The sequence below is a fragment of the Paralichthys olivaceus genome, chromosome 12 (assembly GCF_024713975.1).
Source record: "Paralichthys olivaceus isolate ysfri-2021 chromosome 12, ASM2471397v2, whole genome shotgun sequence".
Classification (NCBI taxonomy): Eukaryota; Metazoa; Chordata; class Actinopteri; order Pleuronectiformes; family Paralichthyidae; genus Paralichthys; species Paralichthys olivaceus.
This window is the reverse complement of record NC_091104.1, coordinates 12,702,740-12,725,185: the sequence shown is the minus strand read 5'-3', so window position 1 is coordinate 12,725,185 and position 22,446 is coordinate 12,702,740. Positions and strand designations below refer to the sequence as shown.

General features: G+C 40.4%; 1 protein-coding gene across 3 annotated transcripts in view; it reads left to right on the top strand.

Moving 5' to 3' along the window:
• The window catches only part of LOC109627987 (brain-enriched guanylate kinase-associated protein), a 42,226-nt gene that overhangs the window by 13,877 nt on the left and 5,903 nt on the right, over positions 1-22,446 (top strand). For 2 of the 3 annotated variants that reach the window (XM_069536033.1, XM_020084830.2), the window contains exons 2-6: positions 5,507-5,752; positions 7,751-7,912; positions 9,405-9,471; positions 17,400-17,507; positions 20,030-20,113. In XM_069536033.1, coding sequence (XP_069392134.1) covers positions 5,682-5,752; positions 7,751-7,912; positions 9,405-9,471; positions 17,400-17,507; positions 20,030-20,113 — 492 coding nt within the window. In that variant the 5' untranslated portion in view covers positions 5,507-5,681. The remainder of the gene's footprint in view (positions 1-5,506; positions 5,753-7,750; positions 7,913-9,404; positions 9,472-17,399; positions 17,508-20,029; positions 20,114-22,446) is intronic. The other variant, XM_069536032.1, reaches the window with a different exon arrangement.

Here is a 22,446-nt window from a genome sequence, read left to right as displayed (position 1 = left end):
GTTTGACATCACCTACAACATGGTCAGGTTTGATACCTCTGTCTAATACTGTACATCAAGTTCTAGACTCATACTCTCATCACAACACAGTCCGTCAATCAATGCAAATGAAACCAGGGATGTTTAAAGTATTTCAATTCAACCTCTTGGGCTTTAGTTGTAAAACTGACACTTCAGGTGTTTGTACGAGCTCAGTGCCCACTCAAAATGTGCCTCTCAGGAGTGTTGGTATTGAATATTTCCCATAACATGAAAATACAGCATGTATGGGGGTATGGAGAACCCCTGGGGCTGGTGGGGAAAATAGATGTAAATGGTAAATGGAAGGACATCTATATAACGCTTTTCCAATCTCATTAACCACTCGGAGCGCTTTACAATACAAGTCACATTCACCCACACATTCATACAGCACTTTTAGATCAGTTATTCTATCACATGTCATTCAAACATGGTTGGCACAGCTGTCAGGGGCCATTTGGGGTTCAGTGTTTTCCCAAGGACACTTCAGAATGCAAAGTGGAGGTGCCAGGGATCGAACCACAGGCCTTCTGGTTACTGCACGACTCTCTCTAATTCCTGGCCCTGAGCCTACGCAGAAAATCTGTGTGTTTGAAAGCCGGGCTCTTGGATTCATAATCCATGCCCTCATATTTGTAAACACTGCCTGCAAATACATCTGCTCAAATATCTTGGAATTTGAAAAGCACATGAAAATACAAGGTAACCCAGTGAAAGAGGTGAGACGTTTGGTGCGCAACACATTATAGCACACAGCTGCGTTTCTTAAAACCCTGGTATGTGCATGAGTGTTGCACAAAGGCAACCAGAGCTACAGAGCAGGGCATCTGAGAGCAGCCTCACTGACAGGGGTACCTCACAGAGATGAAGCTTTCATCATATGAGTCAGTGGTAGCAATAGTGAGTCAATGAGTGAATTAAACAGTTGTCATGCAGTTGGTCTTGGGCATTTATTTAATGACCACAGCCAACACAGTACTTCTGCAGCTCCTCAGCAACACACCCGTAAAGTTTGAAGTCAATCGGATAAATGGTTGACTAAAAAATTGAAATATAAAATAGATGCACAGAGATTACTTAATTTCTGTCAGAAGTTAGCACTAGTGTATTGGTACTTGTATTTTTAGTTACTCTTATTTTCTGACACTATTGCATGTGAGTTGCTTGAGGTGCCTGGGATTTAAGATTTTCATTGCCGACATGTACGCTGTATCTGTTGTGCAGATGACAATAAAACCTTTTAACCTTGAAGTTAAAGTACTGTATAAGTTTTATAAGTTTCAAGGCAAATGAGTACTTCCTCTTAGACACTTAAGTTTGATTCTCTTTTGATATGCAGATAGAAATTAAAGGAGGGATAAACAGTGCGGTGATCATGCCACAGTTGACGTTCTTTTCTTCGGGCAGTAAAATGTGTTGACGAGTCATCATCATTGCTCTGGTGACTTAATCCACAGAGCTGTTTTTCTGGCCGCTGGTAGTGAAGCATGCACAAGAGACTGTTGTATTTCTGGAGTCTTGCATCAGAAGAGACACTCATACTCATGGCTCCTAAGCAAAGCTTCATCCACTGTGGTACAGCCTATCAAGGGAACACATTAAAAACCAAAAATAGTGTCACCACTTCTGCTTATGTTTGGTCACTTTTGGATTTTGTGCTTTCATTCTGAGTCGTGCAACCGAGGGAAAATTCTGGTTAATTAAAGCTCAGATCTTATTTTGTAGTTTTCGCCACCAGTAATTTAACATTTTATTCATCGTGTTAATTGCTGGGATCTGTGAATTGGGCAAGAAACATGGCAAGTCAGTTATTTGACAGAAAAAATAAATATAAATTGTAATTCTAACCACAGCTGTCACAGCTTATGACATGGTTCCACTTTGGTTTCCAATCTAATCACGCAATAGTCCCCATGTTTTGCTAATTGCTTTGATACTTTCTGTTGTTCCACTTTTTTCGACATTAATGAGAAAATGAGCTAGAGCTTGTTAATCATGGACCTTTAAATGTATAAAAAGGCAGATTAAGTTTTCTTCGGACAGAGCCATGCAGGCTAGCTATTTCTCCATCCTCTGTTCTAAGTTATGCAACTTGGCTGTTGGGTGTAGCCTTATTGTTACTGTACAGTAGACGTGAGAATAAATATTTTCGTCCTCAACAGGAAAGAGAAGAAGAGTAGAAGTGATTCGGAGAACTCGTTGAGAATATGGCCTGTTGCCTTATTTATCGTGGACCTCTCTGGTCTATTGCCCTGGCAGATTTCTCTGCAGCGATATCACTATTTTTCTTGAGCTCAGCAAGTACTTTGGTTAATACAGTGTCATCGTGTTCCATAGAGATTAGGGGCTAAAGCTTAATAATAATAATTATACCTGTATATGGAGTTATCTTCCAAACTGTAACATTAAGTGCTTATTGTTTACAGTAGATGGGTTGCTTAGGTCTCTGTGTGCCGTTCACTTAGTAGAAGATTTTGTAAGGGATGGCAACATGGCCGTTAAAGTATAATGCCCTTGTTTGATCACTGTGAATAGTTTATTTGTCAGGTAATACTTTTGTGTGAATAGTATATTTGGCAGGTAATACTTTTGTGCGAATAGTATATGTGGCAGGTAATACTTTTGTGCGAACAGTATATGTGGCAGGTAATACTTTTGTGTGAATAGTATATGTGGCAGCCTGTAGCTCTTCCCTACCTCCAATGGCTCATTACTAGTAAATCAACCAGCAACCACCACACAGGCTCCTTGTTGTAAATCTAAGATGGATGATGGCTGGTAGTGACCTTTAGTAGGTTTTACATTTATGTAATTTTTTTAATTAAATCTAAGTCACTTATTAGATTTAAGATTCAAGATGTTTATTTGTCATATACACAATAACAAACACAGCGGTTTATTATTGGGTAATGAAATTCTTATTTTGCAACTGCCCGATCAAAGAACTATGCTCACTAATATAAAAGGAAAAAAAGAAGAAATATATATAAAATACGAAATATAAAATATGAAGTGCATATGCAATTCAAAATATATATCAGTCTCATGAATGAGAAAAAGTATGGTGGTAGTTGGAAGCGTCGCCCAAAGTAGGTATAGTCTTTGTTGTGCTCCCTGTAGTGATCATAGTCTGTTTTTATGGCAAGTTTGAACTCTTGGGGAAAGTGTTTCATGTAAAGAAGGTTTATGTGTTTTCATCTTTAGACGTCTCTCAATACTTATGAGGGAACTCTGAAGAGACGAACGTGTGTTCGATTTACTTATCTTTTACTGTTTGGAGTTTCTCTGTGCGATGGAGAAACAGCAACTTTAGCGTATCATGAGGTTCTCTGAGGATTTCAGATTTTTTCCTTCATGTGTTCACCTTGCCCAACAACACCAGAGGCACTGAGATCTGCTGTTTATCCCCCTATAAGATGTTGTGATACAGTGAGGGTACAGTACTTCATAGCCACTGCAGGGTGTGTGTTTGTGCGTGTGCATGTGGGGATGGATTCAATACGGCTGCACTTCCTCACCAATTCAACAACTATTTCTGTCCTCGTTTCCCTCTCTGTGACTTGCAGATAAGAAAATGGCTGTAGCAACCATAACTGTGTTTTCAGAAACCACCATTGTTTCCTGAGCTAGTGTTGAAGGGAGATTAAAAATAATAAGCACCGGTGCCATTAGATATTGCAGCAGGCGACAAAACATTCATTCCAGTTTGTTGTTGAACTGCTACCCGGCCACTCTGCAGGGACTGATAAAAGTTACGCTGCAGGCAACCTGTCTGTATTTATGCATTTGTGCTTACTTAGCTATTAAGGATGGGATATGGTGGGCTTATAAAGCCAAACATGTGGACTTACTGAAATGTTTATAGTCCAGATATAGTTGGTGATATTTGGGGAAGATAGAGGGTGTGAATCTTACTCGATGGTATGATTCTATGTACCAAGTTAGATACACATCACGTATCTTCTCTAAACATGATGTAGGGGCAATATGGGTCTTTGACTTCACTCTGTATTTAAAAAACCAAACTATAGACTGTAGATTAAGATGGACCATATGCTAGCTCCAAAAAGTGAAGCAAAAAATGTTGATCGCCCCCTTGTGGTTGGCTGCAGTATAGATCATAAACTTCCTATGTGTCATGAGATGGGGCATGGACCAAATTAAAAAGTCCAAGTAAACGTCAATCGGTAGCTAATATGTGTTGAAGGTTATAAAGTAAAGTGCAGTGGCACAGGATGATTGCACGAGAGAGCAAAAAAAACATGTAATGAAAACAGTAAAAACAAGAGGAAATGATTGACAGCTGAGACTGGATCGCCATTGGTTGAGCACACATAACGGCAGGACCTCGACACAGTGGCTCCACACCACGATCACTACTGTGCAGACAGCACAAGATGGCGGCACCAGAGTCCGAGATATTTTAGTGTAATTTTTGTACAACAAGAGGGAGTGGAGCTGCATCATCCATCTTTATCCAACATACACATCCCAGTTAAACAGGCAGCAATCTTAAAAGTTGATGGACCAAATAGCAGACACGAAAAAAGACGAGATGTCAGATCAGATTGGTATTTTGTTTTCACGCTGTTTTGCTGTTTCTCTTCAACTAGAAAGCAGAGATTAGCAGAGTATTTGTTTTTTCAAACACGTTTTTCAACAGTACAAGAGGAAATATTTTCAGGGTTTCGCTGCTTCCTCTGGAGTGAAAACTTTCCCAAATCCAATAAAGAGCAGGGCAGAGACACAAGCCCAAACTCTGATAGCATCGTTGGATACCACAGGACTTCTTTTAATGTAGCCTGTATTGCACAATCACTGCTTGAGGATGGGCTTAGAGAACATGTGTCGCAATTATATCAATAAGACTTGTCAAATGCAGCCGCTGGAAGAGAGACGTGCACCTAGCTGGGTTTTATTTTGGCATTTTATGATTGCCTGTGGCAGGTTATTAAGTTGTTACGATGCAGGCGAGACCCGAGTTCAAGCCACAGCTCCACGAAGCAATGATGAAGGATGAAAATGGAAACGCACACCTATTCATCATAAGACTGATTTATCGAGCAGTAACCTCTGTGGTCAGCTGGTAAATACCTCTCTATTCTATAAGGTGCTGCAGTTTGTGGTGACCACGTTCAATTACTGTTCCCAACAAAGGAAAATTGATGTTTTTCTTTACAGTTTCCTTTAGGCAGTTATGTTTTAGAATTCAAATGAGCTTCTATTTTGGGATGATTGATTTAAAGGGAAAAATATCCTTTAATGGGAAGGGCAAAGTTTAACTGGAGATTCAATCATTCAAACAACCGCATACTATTTAAGTTTGTTTACAGAACTTATCTAATTGATCCCCCAGCTCTGCTCCACGCTGGCTTATTTTCTGAATGCATACGAAATCTGTGTTTTTTCTCTGGGAGTCAACAGAACTAAATGTGCTGCTAAATCTGTGGGACTTCAAAGCTGTTTTTCTCTGCTCTCTTGCCAGGGTCAACACAGATAGCCAACTCCTATCTGCCTCCCCAGGCAAGACTTAGAGCTTTGACTGTTGGTTTGTGGTTAGTGTTCAAACTTGGCTGCAACATTCAGCCGGCCAGCGTCAGCAGCAGCAGCAGCAGAGGCAACAACGATACACACATGAGAGCTGTGGCAGAGTGAAAAATATGAAAAAGATATATATTGGCAAAACTGCCCTCAAAACCCAGAGAAATGGTTGCAAACATCAGAAAAGAAGGTGAGTCAATCTGGGGATTTTCGTTTTAAAACATCAGCCTCATTATTGGGGAATTCATTACATTCAGTTTGACTAATGAAAATGGATTCTCATTGGGAGATCATGGCCATTAAAAAGCTATTTAAAACATAATGTGGCATGTATTCATTACCATCATTCATCTTCATATCAGTTGTCATGTATCAGCTGACATCTACATCAAAGTTAACTCCGCTCTGAATTTTAACGACAGTCTTGTGATACCCTAAAAAAAAAAAAAATCAATCCCTGTGTTCTCAAACTTAATTAAACTGGCTTTACTTAGTGATAAGAGCCCAGAGCAGTTTTCACATGCACGTACAACAGCTCCAACAGCTCTCTGGATCTCTGCCATGTGACTTTACAACATCATTTGCAGCAGTTAGACAACAGAGAGGCTGTAAAGATTTGGTTTAGTTGTAAAGTCAGGCGAGCAGAGTGCGCTGAAGCTGTAAGTATCTTTCCATCGAGCTTTCATCTAGAATGTTATCTGGATATCTGTCTAGAAATTGACCAGATTCTAGTATGACTGGGCAGGAATAGCAGAATAAATTGGCAGTTGTAAGCTTTGAGAAATAGAGGGTTGCACCAGCCACAGTTTTCTGGCCGAACCTGACCAAGCTCTTTCTGAGCCTGACAAACATTCTGACCAGACAACATTTTCACAGATTACAGGAACAGTGTGGTGTAAAGTAATGAAGTATGTAGCATGAATATCATTTTAACATTTTGGTTCACTCACATATACATACACATATTCAGTTTCTTGCTGACAGTTAGATGATTGATGTCTGGATTCTGTAAGAAATTAAACTAACAACCGGTGGAGATAGCTGGTGATCGTAGACTTCTGCCTTGAAAAGTGAAGTCAATGCGGAAGTGCGTGAAATTTCTCTGGAGTAACAGAGGCCTACTCCACTGGTTGCAAAAAGAAGTCTGTTTCTATGGAGGTCTATGAGAAAATGGGCCTGCTCCTCATTTGATAATAATAATTTTGTGAATGATGGTACCATTAGAGGATACCATGTTATTGGTGTAGTGCAGTCCAATGGTTGCAGGTGTAGGTGGGACCAGAGTCTATAAGTCTTCCTGTGGAAAACATTGCCTCCTTCTTTGGTGCCAGCTTCTTAATTGAGGCTCTGGGCTGAGGTGAACATGGAGGTGCTCTTGTTGTGCCTGCCAGACAGCAGCACTGACGCAGCCACGCATCCATCAGTCTGGCAAAATGCTAAATATCCCAGAGCGCACAATGCCCCTGCTCGCCATCTCTAGTCTTTCATTACCACATCCATTCTCTCAGTGTGTGTTCATCCCCCACACTCAAACATGCTTCAAACGCACAACAGAAATATAGCTCTGAGTGTGGTGAGTTGTTATTGATGATGGTGGTGTTGGTGAATCTGTCTTACTCTGGCCTCGCACACTTTCATCCTCTTTCTTTGCTTTTTCTCCCTCTGTTAACGCTCGCTCATACACAAAGATGTGGTTCATTCTCCCATTCTCATATTTCCACCTCTTCTTCAATGAATCACACACAGTCTGTATCTGGGAGCAAAAGAATCCTTTCCTTTTCTTTCACAGATTCGATGGGGAGGGCCGTATAAACCAATTCACCATTTCAGCGATGGGAGCTCCTCTCCCAGCTCTGCTCTCTCTGTGAATGGGACATGATTAGCATTCCTCCTCCATCCATCTCCTCCTCCCCATTGGCCCCACAGCCTTCCCCCTGCCTGGGACCTCTCTTGCTCCAAACAGAATTACACTCCAGCTACTTCATCCCTTTCCCTCACTCCCTCCCTCCCTCCCTCCCTCCCTCCCTACCTCACAAACACATGCACACTTCATTTTTCACTCTATTGCCTATTTGTTTTCTCCCTCCCTCTCTCTGCTCGGCTCTATAAGTCTGACAAACTTTGGTAACATCATCGATGTGATTGTGTCTTATCAAATCCTGTATTCTAAACTCTACCTTCTGTTCAGCTCATTCCACGACCACAAGGACGACCTCCGTAAGCGCCTGTCGTACACCACCCACAAACTAGAAATGGTGGAATCGGAGTTTGACTCAACTCGGCAGTACCTCGAGACGGAGCTGCGCCGGGCCCAGGAGGAACTGGAGAAGTTTACAGAGAAATTACGCAGGTGTGTGTGTGTGCGTTTACACATGACTCAATGGGCTGGTTTTGTATGCATGTGCTGTGAAGATGATCAGATATGTAAATCTCTAAAGTTGTGCTGTAATGTTAGTTACATTAGTTCGATCAGGTGAAAGATAAATGGTGGTTTCAAATGCTTTGACATTTAAAATATGCGACAGCTAAACAGCAACATTAATGCTGTTGTTTACTTGAAGCTAAATAGTTTGTTTTCCAACCACATTTAAAAGTGTTCATTAGAGACAACATGCCATCAGAGTAACTGCTAAAAAAGGGATGATGGTGCAGACAACCTGTACAGTGGCATTCATTGTGTTGTACTTGTTTTTATTCATGATAGGGAACAGAAATAGCTGCATGAGGAGAATTATAAGTTCTAATAAAGAGAAATAAATTATTCTCCCCTATGCGTCTGTGCTAGTGACCAGAGCCCAGAGGTATGTTTTTGGATTGTCCATCCGTCCATAAATGTGATCATGATATCTCATGAACGCCTTGAGGGTGTTTCCTGGAATTTAGTACAAACTTTCAGTTGTTCTCAAGGATGAACTGATTAGAATTTGATGGTGTCAAAGGTCAACGTCTCAGTGGCCTTGTGTTCATGTGAATGTGCTGTATCAGGAGCACCTGTTGGGAATTTCATTACATCTGGCACAAACATTGACTTGGACTCAAGGACGACCTGATGTGAACTGAGTAGTCAAAAGTCAAAGGTCAAGGTCGTGTTGACTCATTTGTGACTCGTTATCTTAAGAACGACAGAATCCTTTCAGATTTGGCAGAAATAATGCTCAAACTTTCATATTATCTAAATACATGTGGCTGGTCAGGGTGGCCATGTTATTGTAAAAATAAAGCATTATTATAATTATAGTCGTCTAAGGACATTACTACACTTTATGGCAATGACTGAAATGTGGCCTAATGCCAGTAATACTTTACGACAATATGTTTTTAAAGAAAAACTAATTCTGGCATCATCTTTGAAATAAATCTTCATTTATTATAGTAATAAATGGTTGGGTGGCCTCCAGATATGACTTTTAATTTAGTGTGATGATAACCTCACAGCAAATACTTAGAACTCTCTGGTCAGACAGACCCGTGCTCTCTCTGTGGTCATGTTATAAATAAATGTGATAATTCTAATGGTTAAATAAGCTTGAAACTGTTCTTTGAATCTTTGGAGAAAAACTTTGAAACTTAGAGAGCAGAAGTCTGGAGCATTTTTAGATTTGCCCACGAGACTTTCTCACCCTGAGATTGATCCTCTCAAGCTGTTTTTTTCCAAATCCCATCCCTCTCTTTTTCTGTTTTGATTGGCAGAGCCCAACCCCTGCTCGCTGCCTAATTTTAACCATCTGAATGAAATTGTTGTTCAACTGAAGCGCTGCTTTATTGGCGCTTATTTGCTCTTGAAGTAAAACATATGTTGTGATTTTAATTTTTTACAATTTCTTCCTTTCTTTTGGTTCTAGGATCCAGAGTAGTTATGCAGCTCTGCAGAGGATTAACCAGGATTTGGAGGACAAGATGCACAGGACGGTAAGAGAGTCTCGCTGAAGTGTTTACAGTTTTAAACATATCAGTGTCAAAATGCTGCCTGGCACAGACTCAACCAAACGTATGTCGTGATTTGTAAAGTGATGGTGCAGGGAAACAAAACAACTTTGAATTTGTTAAGTAATATTTTTATTTTTATCACAACAACTTCACAACCCCCCTTTTTACTCAAAAGTCCATGTGCTAATTTCAAACTAATTTATAGCAGGATAAAAGTAATAACATTTTATATTCAGAGTCAAAGGTCAACTTAACTGTTGAACACATTGCAATATAATGTGCACTCACATAAGCAAACATCATTTAATGACTGTATTAAATATTAGGAGCTGTGCTTAGAAGGAAGTTATCTGGTGTCAGACTGGAGACAGACAGAAAAACAAGATATCAATAAACACACACTCAGATTCTCAAATACAGTGATCGTAATAAACAATATGATGATGAGCTATGATCTCACACATGCCAGGAAATGTAAGAGCGATGATGACGTCTTCCTCTCCCTGCTCTCTCTTTTCATTTCTTGTCTGAGATATGAGAAATACACTGACATCGATCTGAACACACCTGTTTAGCAGCAGAACCACTCTCATCTCTCTCAGAGCAATTACATGATCACAGGCAGGGAGCACAATCAATGTCCAAAGTAATTGGTCTTTTCTGCCATGCAGCCCTGTTAGAAAACTATTACAACTAACTGCTGTTCTGATCACCTCAGCAGCGGCTGTCCAATCACATCAGGTTGAGAGGTTCCCTGAGAGTCCCCCCCACCCCTCTTACAGCCTCAGGTTTAGGACTCATCAGCCAGAATCAGTGAAGATGTGCCGGCTGTACAGCGACGGCCAACCTTATGACTTACACTATCTCGATGAAAGTGGATCGTAATCTCATCAGGAGTTTGATCCACGGAGCTTGTCGTCTCAACACACACACTGATGGAAGGAGACTGTGTGAAGATAATAGAGAACAAGCTGTCAGTTGCTCGAGTATTGACTCATTGTGCGATAAATGCATTTCTGTATTCAGCTGATTTTCATGGAGCCTATTACTTTCTTGTCTGTTTATATAAAACGCTGCAGGATATTTGCATATTTATATCTTAAATATGAATGTGTAACTACTTTATGAACAGTTTTTCCTGCTGGTTGCATTGCGACATTACAGTGCCTGTACAGTGCCTGTCTGTCTGGAATGGGCTGCTTGTTTGGCCTGTGGTGATGCTGGTTGCTGCTCTCTCTCTGAAACTGTATAAGTGACCTGCAGTAATTGAGTCGCATCACGTAAAGACCGACTGCACGACTCAGTCCACTGAACCATGAAGCTGCACCACTGCTGCTGCACAAAGAGCTGTTCACCTGTTTATTCAAAGTGCTGTGAAGCTTGGCTGAGTTCACTCAACCCTGAACGGAGGATTAGTTGTTGTTGCCGTTGTTGTGAATGATGACGTCACCTATGCTGCCATTGCTACAGAACACTGGTCGCCAGGTTTATTAACCTTCAACGTATCACATGTTGTAGTTGTGCTAAATGTGACGCTGTACTTCCTTAATACATTCAAACAGACAGAATTACTATAGTCATGACAAGACTAAGGAAACCAACATCAGACCCCCCACCAAGAAATACAACAAGTTACTCCATGAAACCTGCTTTTTTTGTCCTTTCCATTTTTTTCTCTTATGTTTTCTATACTATATAATTTCACACATTTCATAAAGCTGGAAATAGTTTTCTCTTTATTAAGCAAGGTGGAAAGGATGTGGAGGGGAAGGTGGTGGATAGGCAGATTCTCAAAGCAGTTTTTACTCTTCAGTCTTTTTGAACCCCCGAAGAGTTTATCGTCTCCATGGCAGCAATACACATTACAGGAAACATCTGTAGGTTAAACTTGGATTCTAAACTTTTAGTTCTGGCTACCTGTAAAGATAAACAATAGACAGCGATATAAACTTACAAGTCTACGATGACTATAAGAAATCTACAATGCGACTTCGTCTGCTTGTGCTGGTGTTTGGCTCTTTACGCAGAAAAACGTACTCTCAGGCCGGCACGATATTTTTAGAAATCTGGATATTTTTAGAATTCTTATACTGATCCCTAAGATATCGCTGTGAGTGATTGTTTGGCAGAAGCTGCTGTGAATACACATTTTGATTGTGGCAGATAATAGAGATTTTTGTTTGGATGGATTTTTTTCTGGGAACCTGTGCATGCTAGAGAACCAGTGAGGTGTGAAAAATGTAATAAATCAACCCGGACATGGAATTCAGTATTGTACATTCAGACGACAGCCATTCACAACACCATCTGTCTTACGGTATTTGCCGCCTATTATTTGTGATGTTCCAATGTAATCCTTCTTGCTTTGTCATATCATGGGCAGACTGAAAGCCTGGAATCCCCCCCCCCCACATGGCTCATTCCTCTCATATGCTACAAGCATACATCAATGTAAAAACTGGTAGCTTCTCAAAAGGGGATTGTCTGTCTAGCGGAGAGTCTCTGTGAAGCATGTCGGTCTTCATGGCTTCAGAAAATGTGCTTTTTTTACTTTTAGGAGGCAGGCCTCATTGGGATTGCCATTTCTTTTGATGTCATGTCATGCAATGGCATTTCAAGTGGAGGGCGGGGGTGTGTGTGTGGGGGGGTATGTTCCTTTGTAGAAGACAGTACAGTCAGTCAGGCAGCGACAAAGGCAGCTTCAATCAAGTTTGACGCGTAATTAAAGGTTCTGAGGGGCCTGGACCAGCAAGGTCAACGGGAAAACAGCGAAAGAATAAACCTGCTTCATAAAGAGCAAAGTCAGAGATTAACAACGGGAGGAGCTGACAAGATGCATGTTGTGATGACATTGAAGTACTCGCTGTCAGCATGGATCTGATCTGCAGATAAACTGTGCAGCAGAGGAAGCAGTTTGCACAGACAGAATAAAACCTTATCTGACTTTAGCTTGTAGCCTTTTGTTCCAAACAGACAGGAAACATCAAGGATTCACACTGAACACTGACTGAACACATAATTAACTACTAAAAATGTAATTTACAAATTCAACCTATACTTGTGATAGATTTAATATGACTCGTTTATGTTTGATGTTATCTTCATCTTTTTTTTAACAAGACGTTAACTGTAGTCCTTCTGCGGTGAGGGAGCTCTCCGTGGTGCTGAAAGCCTTTGTTTTTCTGAAGCCTAGTTGCAATCCGTCTTCCGCAGGGTCAGTGAACTAACTCCGCCCTGGAACAGGCAGGAAACCAGAGTCTGACCCGGGGACTGCCCTCCTAACAAGGATAATGTCCCGTTCACCAGCAGCTGTCCACCGCTAACCACAGACCTGTTGTTAATTTTCAGGGGTTGTTCTCAGTTACCTAGGCAACTGGACTTGGTTGTGTTTCTTGAAGGCTTTGATTCATTAACTTCAGTTTCATCTTTTTGTTTTCCATTACTTTTGGTGGGTTTTTATCTTTTTTGTAAATCTGGTAAATCCCATTCAGATTGATATAACTACATAATTTCTTCATTATAACTAAAATATTCACTAAGCCATAATAGAAGGAAAGATTTGCAAAAACAACACAATGATCAGAATAAACTAAATCGTAGCCTATTTTAAAATATTGAGATTTAAGACTTGTTCCTGTTCCTCTGGGGCTAGAAAGTGGAAACTGATGCTGAACTATTAGTCTGAATAAAGAAGCTATTTTAAGATACCACTCTGGACTCTAACTTGTGATGACGGGCATCTGTCGTTATTTTATCAATATTTTACAGACGAAATCATTTCTCATTTGAAAGACTGATCAATAGGATAATCAATTATGAAATATGACTGCTAGTGGCAGCCCTCCTCTAAGCATCCTTCAGTGCATTATATGATCCTGTTGTATGAATCTATCACCTGTCATAACCAACAGTGAATTATTTAGGTTTATTTATAAAGCACAAAGGCTCAGTCTAATCTCTGGGGCCTCTGATCTGTTCTTTTTATAAAAAAGCATTAAATGATTCATATTGTTCGATCCAGGATCAATGCATTTGAGCTGCTCAGTTTCATGGATGGTAGAATCGGTCCAGTAATTGTTTGTAAAGTGAGACATGAATACACTGGTGAGAAAAACAAAGGAGAAATAAACAGAATATGGAGGTTTACGGTCATAAATACTGTATGTGTCGTTCTGTTCCAAATATGTGGTCGGTGAAAAAGAGTAGTCATGGAAACCTGAGGCAGGGAGGCATTTGTTGTTGTTTTGAAGTCACAGATTCCCCAAAGAAGGACAGACCAAATAGCAAATGATCGTTCGTCCGTCTATGCTCATCTTTGTTTACCGGTGTGAGGTGTGTGAGGGGAAGAACAACCTTGGTGGGAAATGAGAAACATGTGAGAGGGTCGTCTGTGTTAATGTGTCGCTCTGTGATTGTACCTCCGCGTGTCGTTCACTGCTCTTCAGTGAGCAGCAGCGAGGCCAACCCGCGGCGCACTAATTACTTCCATTCACACTACAGTCGTAAATCATAACTCTTCAAGACGAGGTGAAAACTACAGACAGGACAGAAGCTGTGCTTCAAGTGAAACCAGGCCGATGTAAATGCACATAATTACCAACTCCCCGTTTTAATGTTGTATAATTTAGTATTTTACACACAACTGCGATAGCGATTTATCCTTTTATTTTAGTTCATGCTATAGCTGGTGTGGCAGTCAGTAGAACGCATACCTCCAACAAACCCCAACAGTCTCCTTAAATTCAATCAAGCTGCACCTTGTTTAGATCTGCACTCAAATGTAAGGGAATCTTTCTCGGCCAATATCCCACCGTTCTAACAAGTTTCAAGAAAATCAGTTCTGTAGTTTTTGTGTAATTGTGTTAAAACAGTGACAAATGAGACGTGAAGATAGATAGACATAGACTTTCAATTTCTTTCCAACCTCTTATTTTTTCTTTATGTCTCAGCCTCCTCATTCTCATCAAATGTCTCTGAATTATCATGAAGATAAAGACGGACAGGTTTATATATGTCGGCATTTTCACAGTCCGATTTTAATCTCATTTAATATTTCACCATGGGGTCGTTTTTTTTTTTATGAGCAGCACAAGACAAATCTGAGTTGTTGCAGTAAAATATGTAAAACGAGCAGAGCAGAGCAGCAACAACTTTATTTCTACATTCAAACAAACATGCTCATTCAACATGTTCTTTACCATAAGGTATTTTTACTAAAGTGTAATTACTGACACATAATCCCACTATATAATCCTCTACATTCTACATTTAAGTCCCAGTCAGTGAATTCAGACACAGACAGTCCATGTCCATGTCTGCAGCCGATGCTTTTTGGCAATAGAACATAATTTAAAAAATAATATACAACTACTATTGTCTGTGTTCACTCCTGCGTCATTTCCAACAATATCACTCACCTCAAGAAGAGGCCTCATCAGGTGAAGTACATATTGATCATGATCGATTACATATTGTGTAGCGAGGTTTACGTCTGTCCAGTTGATAATCATACTGATCCGAGAGCTTTCATTAAATTACAAACTCACATTGTGAGCATCACATGGGAAGTTATATATGGATAATACAATATAACGCTGTGTCTGAAAACTGCTGATAGTGATAAATGATAGTTATCATTTGCATATTCATTTCCCTGATGCTGTTCTCTTCACCAACTGATAAGAACGTCTTGGTGGCAGCCTGTGTATCCAACGCAATGTGACTGAAGGAGAAAAAAAGTCAGTGTGCACTGTGATTCCTCCGCTGTCCATATAACGCTGTATTTAGAATTACACTTCCTCGATCGTTATCATCTCATCAAGCCCATTTAAATTTCCCTCTGTTCATTTTTAATCTATAGGTCGACAGTTTTGCTTCTAATCATGTGCAAAAGAAGAATCAGCACGTTAGAGAATCCGAGCAATTACTTGATATTTGATATCAGAGTCAGAAGGTGGAAGGGAAAGATTTTTAGACTTGACTTCAAAGTGGTAGACATCAGTGTTTTCACATGTACATGTGTGGTCAGTTCCCACACATCACTTCATATTTGAAATATGTTTATCACAAGAGACATGTTAGGTGAATTTTGAGATGAAGAAGGAAACAGACACTGTCATGCTTGTTTCTCATATTCAAGCTACTCTAGTTAAAATTGATAAGATATATATTCCTACAACTGGTTTGAAAATGACCTCATTGTTGTTTTAATTTATGTGAATTAAAATGGCCAATGAACTCAAACATATATTCATACAAACATTAAGAGATTTTAAAGCTGCAACAATATTTTTTATAAATGCTAAATCAATGATGATGTGTGATATGAAAGAGCTTTGCCAGTAGGTTTGTGTGTGAATGTTGATGGTTGTTTGTCTTATTGCTTCTGAGCAATTCTGACTGGAAAGACAGAACAGGGAGCGATTACATATTTGAGCGTTAAAACATCCTGATGTGGACGTGTGCACAGTCAGCATCACAAAAATACAAATAGAAATCCGGAGTAATGAGCTGGAGAAGGAGCGCCACAGAGCCGCTTGTCTCCATGGCTGATTAATGAGACCCTAACAGAATTAGATTTGAATATCAAAGCTGGCCTACTGCTTAAAGTGACATTAATTGCCACCTATCAGATTAGCTATGTACCCCTGTATTTCAAAACAATCACCGCCATTGAGAGATTAGAAGGGAGAGGAGTGGGAGGCCAAGCCGTGTGTTCAGAGCTGTATCATTTGTCAGCTGCTGCCGTGTGGCAGGTTTCACAATTACTGTCGTTTGTGGGTGTGTGTGTGAGTGTGTGAGTGTGTGAGTGTGTGAGTGTGTGTGTGTGTGTGTGTGAGTGTGTGTGTGTGTGTGTGTGTGTGTGTGTGTGTGTGTGTGTGTGTGTGTGAGTGTGTGTGTGTGTGTGAGAGAGAGAGAGACTGTCTCTTTGCCAACAGAACCCATTACTGGCCCCTAGAGGCTGTAATTTCATCTGCAGAGTCCAGTATTAAGTAATAGGGAAAAACCATTTACAAACTAATGATAATAATTAACTCAAGGTCCACTTCCTCTGGAGCTTTCAACTGTGTCACACAGTCTTCTTCAGCAGTTAGAGTTTGCTGCCATATTACTTTGCATTGTAAATTGAATATCCATGATTCTTAGCATCTGTAAAGGACGATTATCAACGATATGTTTATCGAGACTTAAGTCTCATTATATTACAGAAACCAGATTTGAGAAAACTGTATTTGCCGTATTGACTTTGACTTTGTAGTTTGGTCCATGTCGTCCGTGTTCATAAGCAATTTATGGTCCTGTTTCACCTCCACATTTGGGCTGATTGTAGTGGATGAAAGGTCAGGGCCATCAAAATCATCACAGGAACGTTTGAGATAGATGTGGACACACAGAAAGACCGACCACCAGACGTCAACATCACCAGGCGCCGCTGTTGGTGGATCTAAAATGTCACTGCAGCACCATCACTTTACATTTCTTTGACAGAAATCACAAAAAAATGGAACAAGTTCTTCATTTGTCTTTTCTCTTCCCTCATGTTTCTCCCTCTTTTCTTTCTCTCCCCCTTAATTTTTCTTCCTCTTACATCCAGAGTAATTGATATGATATGAACTCTGGCAAGTGTAATCTTCTTTTAATTAAGACCTGCTGCTGGCACTGTCCTCAGACTGAGAGTAACTCACAGCTCTCTTCCTCTCATTTTTCTCCCCCCCTCTATATCATCCTATTTTTCCACCAACTCTTGCTCCCTCTTCCTTCTGTTGTTATCTCAACACTCAACTCTTTCCTCTAACCCTGTTCCCCTTTTCTTATCGTCTATTCTGTTTTCCTCTGTCATCCTTTGTTTTTATTTCTCTGACGTCTCCGCTCCCTTGCTGATTCTTTCTTTCTTTTTCTTTTTACTGCAGTCCCAGAACCATGAGGAGGAGAAGAGAGCCCTCAGCCGGGAGATCATCGTCCTCAACAACCACCTCATGGAGGCGAAGATCACCATTAATAAACTCAGAGAGGACAATGTGAGTTCTCAGGGCTGCGTCATATTTATCACTGTTTACCCGTTAGCTTCTTTTTCCCTTCCACTGTACTGGTCACTGGTAATGCATCCCGATTATTCATTGCTGTTTGCTGCACGTTGCTGAAGCTCTTCCGGTAAAGCGCAAGCAGTCATGAAGACAACTCCCATGATCCCACGCTGCTTCACGCCATCATCCAACAAGGTCTTTTGTTATTGTTGAGATGGAGACACCAAAATTACATATTGTATGCTTAAGCAGCAGCCTGGACCATTAAGGCTAGGGATGTTAATCCTGGAAAGCTAGCAAGAGCAGCTCACACTTTGAAAACGTGCAACCGACACATCCCACCTCCTCCCATCAGCCATTTCTTCAAAGCTACACCCTCAAAACACAGGAACGTGCACTGACTGACAACTACTGGAGGCCGAGTTTATTGCAAGAAATAAGATAAAAAACTGTTCAGAAAGAAACGACCAAACCTTTAATGGCTGCAGAAATCTGGGGCCTTGGGAAGCTGCTTTCCTTGCTTGGTTAGTAACCCGGCCCCATCCTCACCCAAACAACACTTGGCTCTCAAGTCTGAAGTAACAACTCTTCAAAAAGTTGTTTGTCCTGATAGAAACACGTTCTCCTGCCACATTGGCAGCAGCCTGTGTGAACCAAATCTTGCCAAAAGTCTCATATCGACCGTGTTTCTGCAACATCCTGGATATTTGTGCTTCAAGGAGCCCCAGCAGATAGAGGAATTAATTTTAAGCCACTGGGTGTTTTATCGTGATTATCCTGAAATCAATGGGCATCCTCAGGGCTGCCACAAGTTGGAGCCGGGCCTGTGTGGATCTGAGCTCAGGGGCCATGAGGCAATCTGGTGCCTCAATTTCTTTTCAGTGATTTTACTGATATTTCTACTGAGGGCTCCGGGTTAGGTTAGATTCTTGTCTCGTTAGGCTACGGTGCTTCTTAGCACTTCTGAGCTACTGAGTATTTTGACAATCCCTCCAGATCCATCCAGGCTGATTGGAGTCAAGGTTCATTTTGAGTGGGTGGAGAACTTGTCCCATCAGAGCGGGCAGAAATGAGACGGCGCGTTCTCCAGAGAGCAAGCTTTGATTTTTTTTTTTCTGCTTATAACATGAAGAAATCAAGTAACCTTTCATATGTGTTGAGCCTGAGATCCATGAGAAGTGAATACATCCTATCACATTACATGTAGGACATTTGTTTTACAAAAGACAATCAAAGACGACAAAGAGATTTATTCAAAAGACCAAAAGGAAACACAAACTGACAAAAATGTAAAACGACAAGAGAGAGATGCAAAACGACATAAAGGAAGTTATATCCTCATCTTCAGACGACAAAATAACCTGCTCGCCACAAAGCTGATGTGTTTCCCAGCAGAAACGCACACAACACAACTGACGCTAACTAAGACATCGCTGAGGACTCACAAGTCTATTTGAACCATCCACAGAAACTGCAGGGAGCAAGAATGTCCCCTGGCTACAGAGTGAAAAGAAATAAAGCGATTGAAAAAGTGGTCACTGTTAACTGGTGGGGGAGTTGAAACTGTCAAAGAGAAGGCTTTGATGTGATTGGAGGTATTGTCAGGAGGAGGCTAGCACTGACCTTTATATGTGCACGGATTGAACAAAGGAGAGAGAAGGAAAAGAAACCAGCTAAACCGGCTAACCACCCACACAAACACGTGCATGCACAGAGACACAGAAAACTACTAAAGTATCTGCCAGAAGAAATTTAACAAAAAAATCTAAAAATCATCCGTTATGGGAAGAAGGCGCGGAGAAAGAGATAAATGACGCTGCAGCAGCTTCGTAGACTGGAGGGTGGAGATAAGTGAGCGCACTGTTTCAGACGACTCTGTTAAAATTAGCACAGAGTGTGTAGACGGAAGATATATTACAAATGAAAAAGTCTGGTTATTAAGATGCAAAACCCTTGATGTCAACCGTGACGGTGTCGCCTAAGTGAAAAATACACGTTTACTAATTAATCTCGACCAGCTTCAATGGATGAATGTGTTCCGTTGATTTGACGGGCCACTAAATCTATGATTTTCTTTTTTCCAAGTTAGTTAACAATGTTTTCAGGAGAATTTGTCTTCCAAGAAACCTGTGTATTCCTTATACATTTATAAATCTCATATAATTGTTACCCCCGTCATGCCAGGTTCCTTTTTTGTCTCCTCATGACCCATAATTCATTTATAAGAACCTCATAAATAGTAAATTGATATGATTTATTTTTAGACCTATTGTTGCTACTGCTCAGTTGTAGCATTACAGTCCATGTTCCTGAAATAGTTTCCCCTACAAGTCCTACATTAGTACGCAATAATTAAACCACAATTAGAGGGGCTGTGCTATAAAGTGTTACAGATTTTTCCCAGGGGCTGCTCCGACAAAATCCCCTCGGTCAAAATCTTACTTTAACTTCTAGGTGCCAAAATAAACAAGTTTGCAAACCATGATTTTAGTGATTGATCTTTTTTCCTCTTGCAGGACCTGTACAGGAAAGACTGCAACCTGGCCGCCCAGCTGCTGCAGTGCTCCAAGTCTCACTACAGAGCACACAAGATGTCTGAGGTGAGCTCCCCTGCACTGCTGCATTAATGTGTCAGCTCAGATCTGTGCTGCAGCAACAAACCTTTGAATTGGGATTTAAAACCAAAATTCTCTGTTAAAACTTTTTGTTTTCATGTTAAACAAACTCATTCCAGAATGATTAGATTAGATCTATACTCACATCTGTGTTGAATAAAGAATAAATGGATAATAGTGTATAACAGAACATTTGTTTGATTTAAACAGATTAAAAAATCTGATGATACAATAGATTTATATTCCCAGCCCATCCAAGGTTCAGCATCTCTGCAGAATTTTATTTCTGACTGTTTGGAAAAAGGCTTTTAAAATTGTTAGGTTTGGAAATATAATTTATTAAAAATCACAGTTTTATGAAACCTATTCAAATAGTATAAAGTTTGATAGGGTGAGGTAACTATCTGAAGCTGGACTCAAGACCTCATTATTTGAAAAAAATCCTGGCTGAAGACCAGAATCGATAAAACCACATCTTCCATCACTGACCTTATGCTGCTTATAATAATGTATTATCCCTGTAATGGAGAGATGTTCCCTGCGTTGTATGGCTGTACCATTTAAAGCCTGGGCGAGTGGTTTTCACAATAAGACACAGTGCTCATGCCTCTTCAGTCAGACTGATGAAGGTCTGCTGTCTGAAGTACCATCTGTCTGCATCCTGGCTGTGCATATAATGAGAGAGCGGATGAATGGAGGCTGAACTGAAATGACACCTGATGCACAAAGGAAGAAAAGTTATGCTGTGAAACAGGGCTGATAATTGACTTGAGTATTGAATACAGACACAATCTGCATCGTTAAATTTCCAGTAGTTATCAACATGAGATAAATCAATTAGTTCAACTCGTTAGATGTACAAAGACATTATCTTTCATGTTTTTTTTATTATAATATGCATTTTTTTACTTATATATGAAATTGAAGACTCAAAACTTTTAAATGTGGAATGATAACTGCCACTGTGATAAATCTACCATGTTATCATGAAATACATATTGCAATGGTAACTGAAGCTGCTTTGGATATTTTCCTGATCTTCTCTGGAGCTTTTTCCTGCCAAACCCCAATAAAATGTAAACAAAATGTCCAAGTGAGCCCATGTGAGAATAGGAACATTTTCCAGAAAATTCCCAGTGGCCTTGTTGATGATGTTCCTGACACACAACGGTCGTGAAAGAGTAGAATCCTTTCAGAATGAAAAAGAGAGGCCATACTTACTTGAAGAAGATTCCGACAAAGATGTCAAGTTGGAAAGATGAGATTAGAGAACTTATAGTGATAAAAGTTGACACGATGCTCATGTAAATGTGGTGGAAACGAAAACACTTTCTGTAAACGTCATGTCCTGCCTCCTGCTGCTCTGCCCAGACACCACCCCTCGCCTGAATGTTTCCACATTTTCCTGTCGGCGTGAACATGTCTGACTCAGACTATCTCTGGAAAATGTCCTGACACAGTTTTCTGGATATGAAAACATCTTTAATGGGGATAGGCTTAGAACTGAGGGTCTGACTTGAGAGTGTGAAATGAACTCATTTGTAAGAGGATTCCTCTTTTCTGAAGTTACATAGTTTCACTGTGTTTAAAATGAAATGTAAAATTGCCTCTAATGTGTAAAGTATTTTGAACCTTTTACATTGAACCACTGGAACCCCTAAAATAGCAAACGCCAGTTCCATTATACACCATTAACCCACTTCCTTCAATCAGACCTGTGGACACTGTCACATGGATTAACTCTGCAGAACTATGTGACTGTTAATTAAGATTTGCCTCATATAGCAGCTAATGCTGAGCTAACTGACTTGACTTGTCTCCCCCCACAGCCTCACCTACTTTCCATCTCTAGTCCCTCGAGGAGGCAGCGGCTGCTAAAAATAGCCTGGACTTAAAAGATACAGGTTATTTTATGTTGAGGCGAACTTCTATTTCTTAACAAAGCCAAGTCAGTATTTTATGTGTTTTTTTCCTATTCCCAGCTGGAGACCCAGAGCACTGGTTTAATTTAAATCTAAGCCGTTCCCTGTGGAACTGATACGTGTTTGATGGTAAAAGAAGACGGAGGCACTGGAAAAAAGACAGGAAGAGAGAGGAAATGAGGGCTCTTTGGTTGAGAAGGCAAGAAGAGAGAGATGAAAGATAAAGAAGGGGAGGAGAGAAAAGCTCCCTCTGACCCCGACCAGCTTTAATAGGCACAAAGAGGCCGTCTGTAATTGACAGGAACAGTTTCCTCAAACGTGAGCCAATCAAACCAGATTATGTGTCTGTGTGAAGAAAGAGAGAAAGATAGCAGGAGAGGAAAAAGAGAGAGAGAG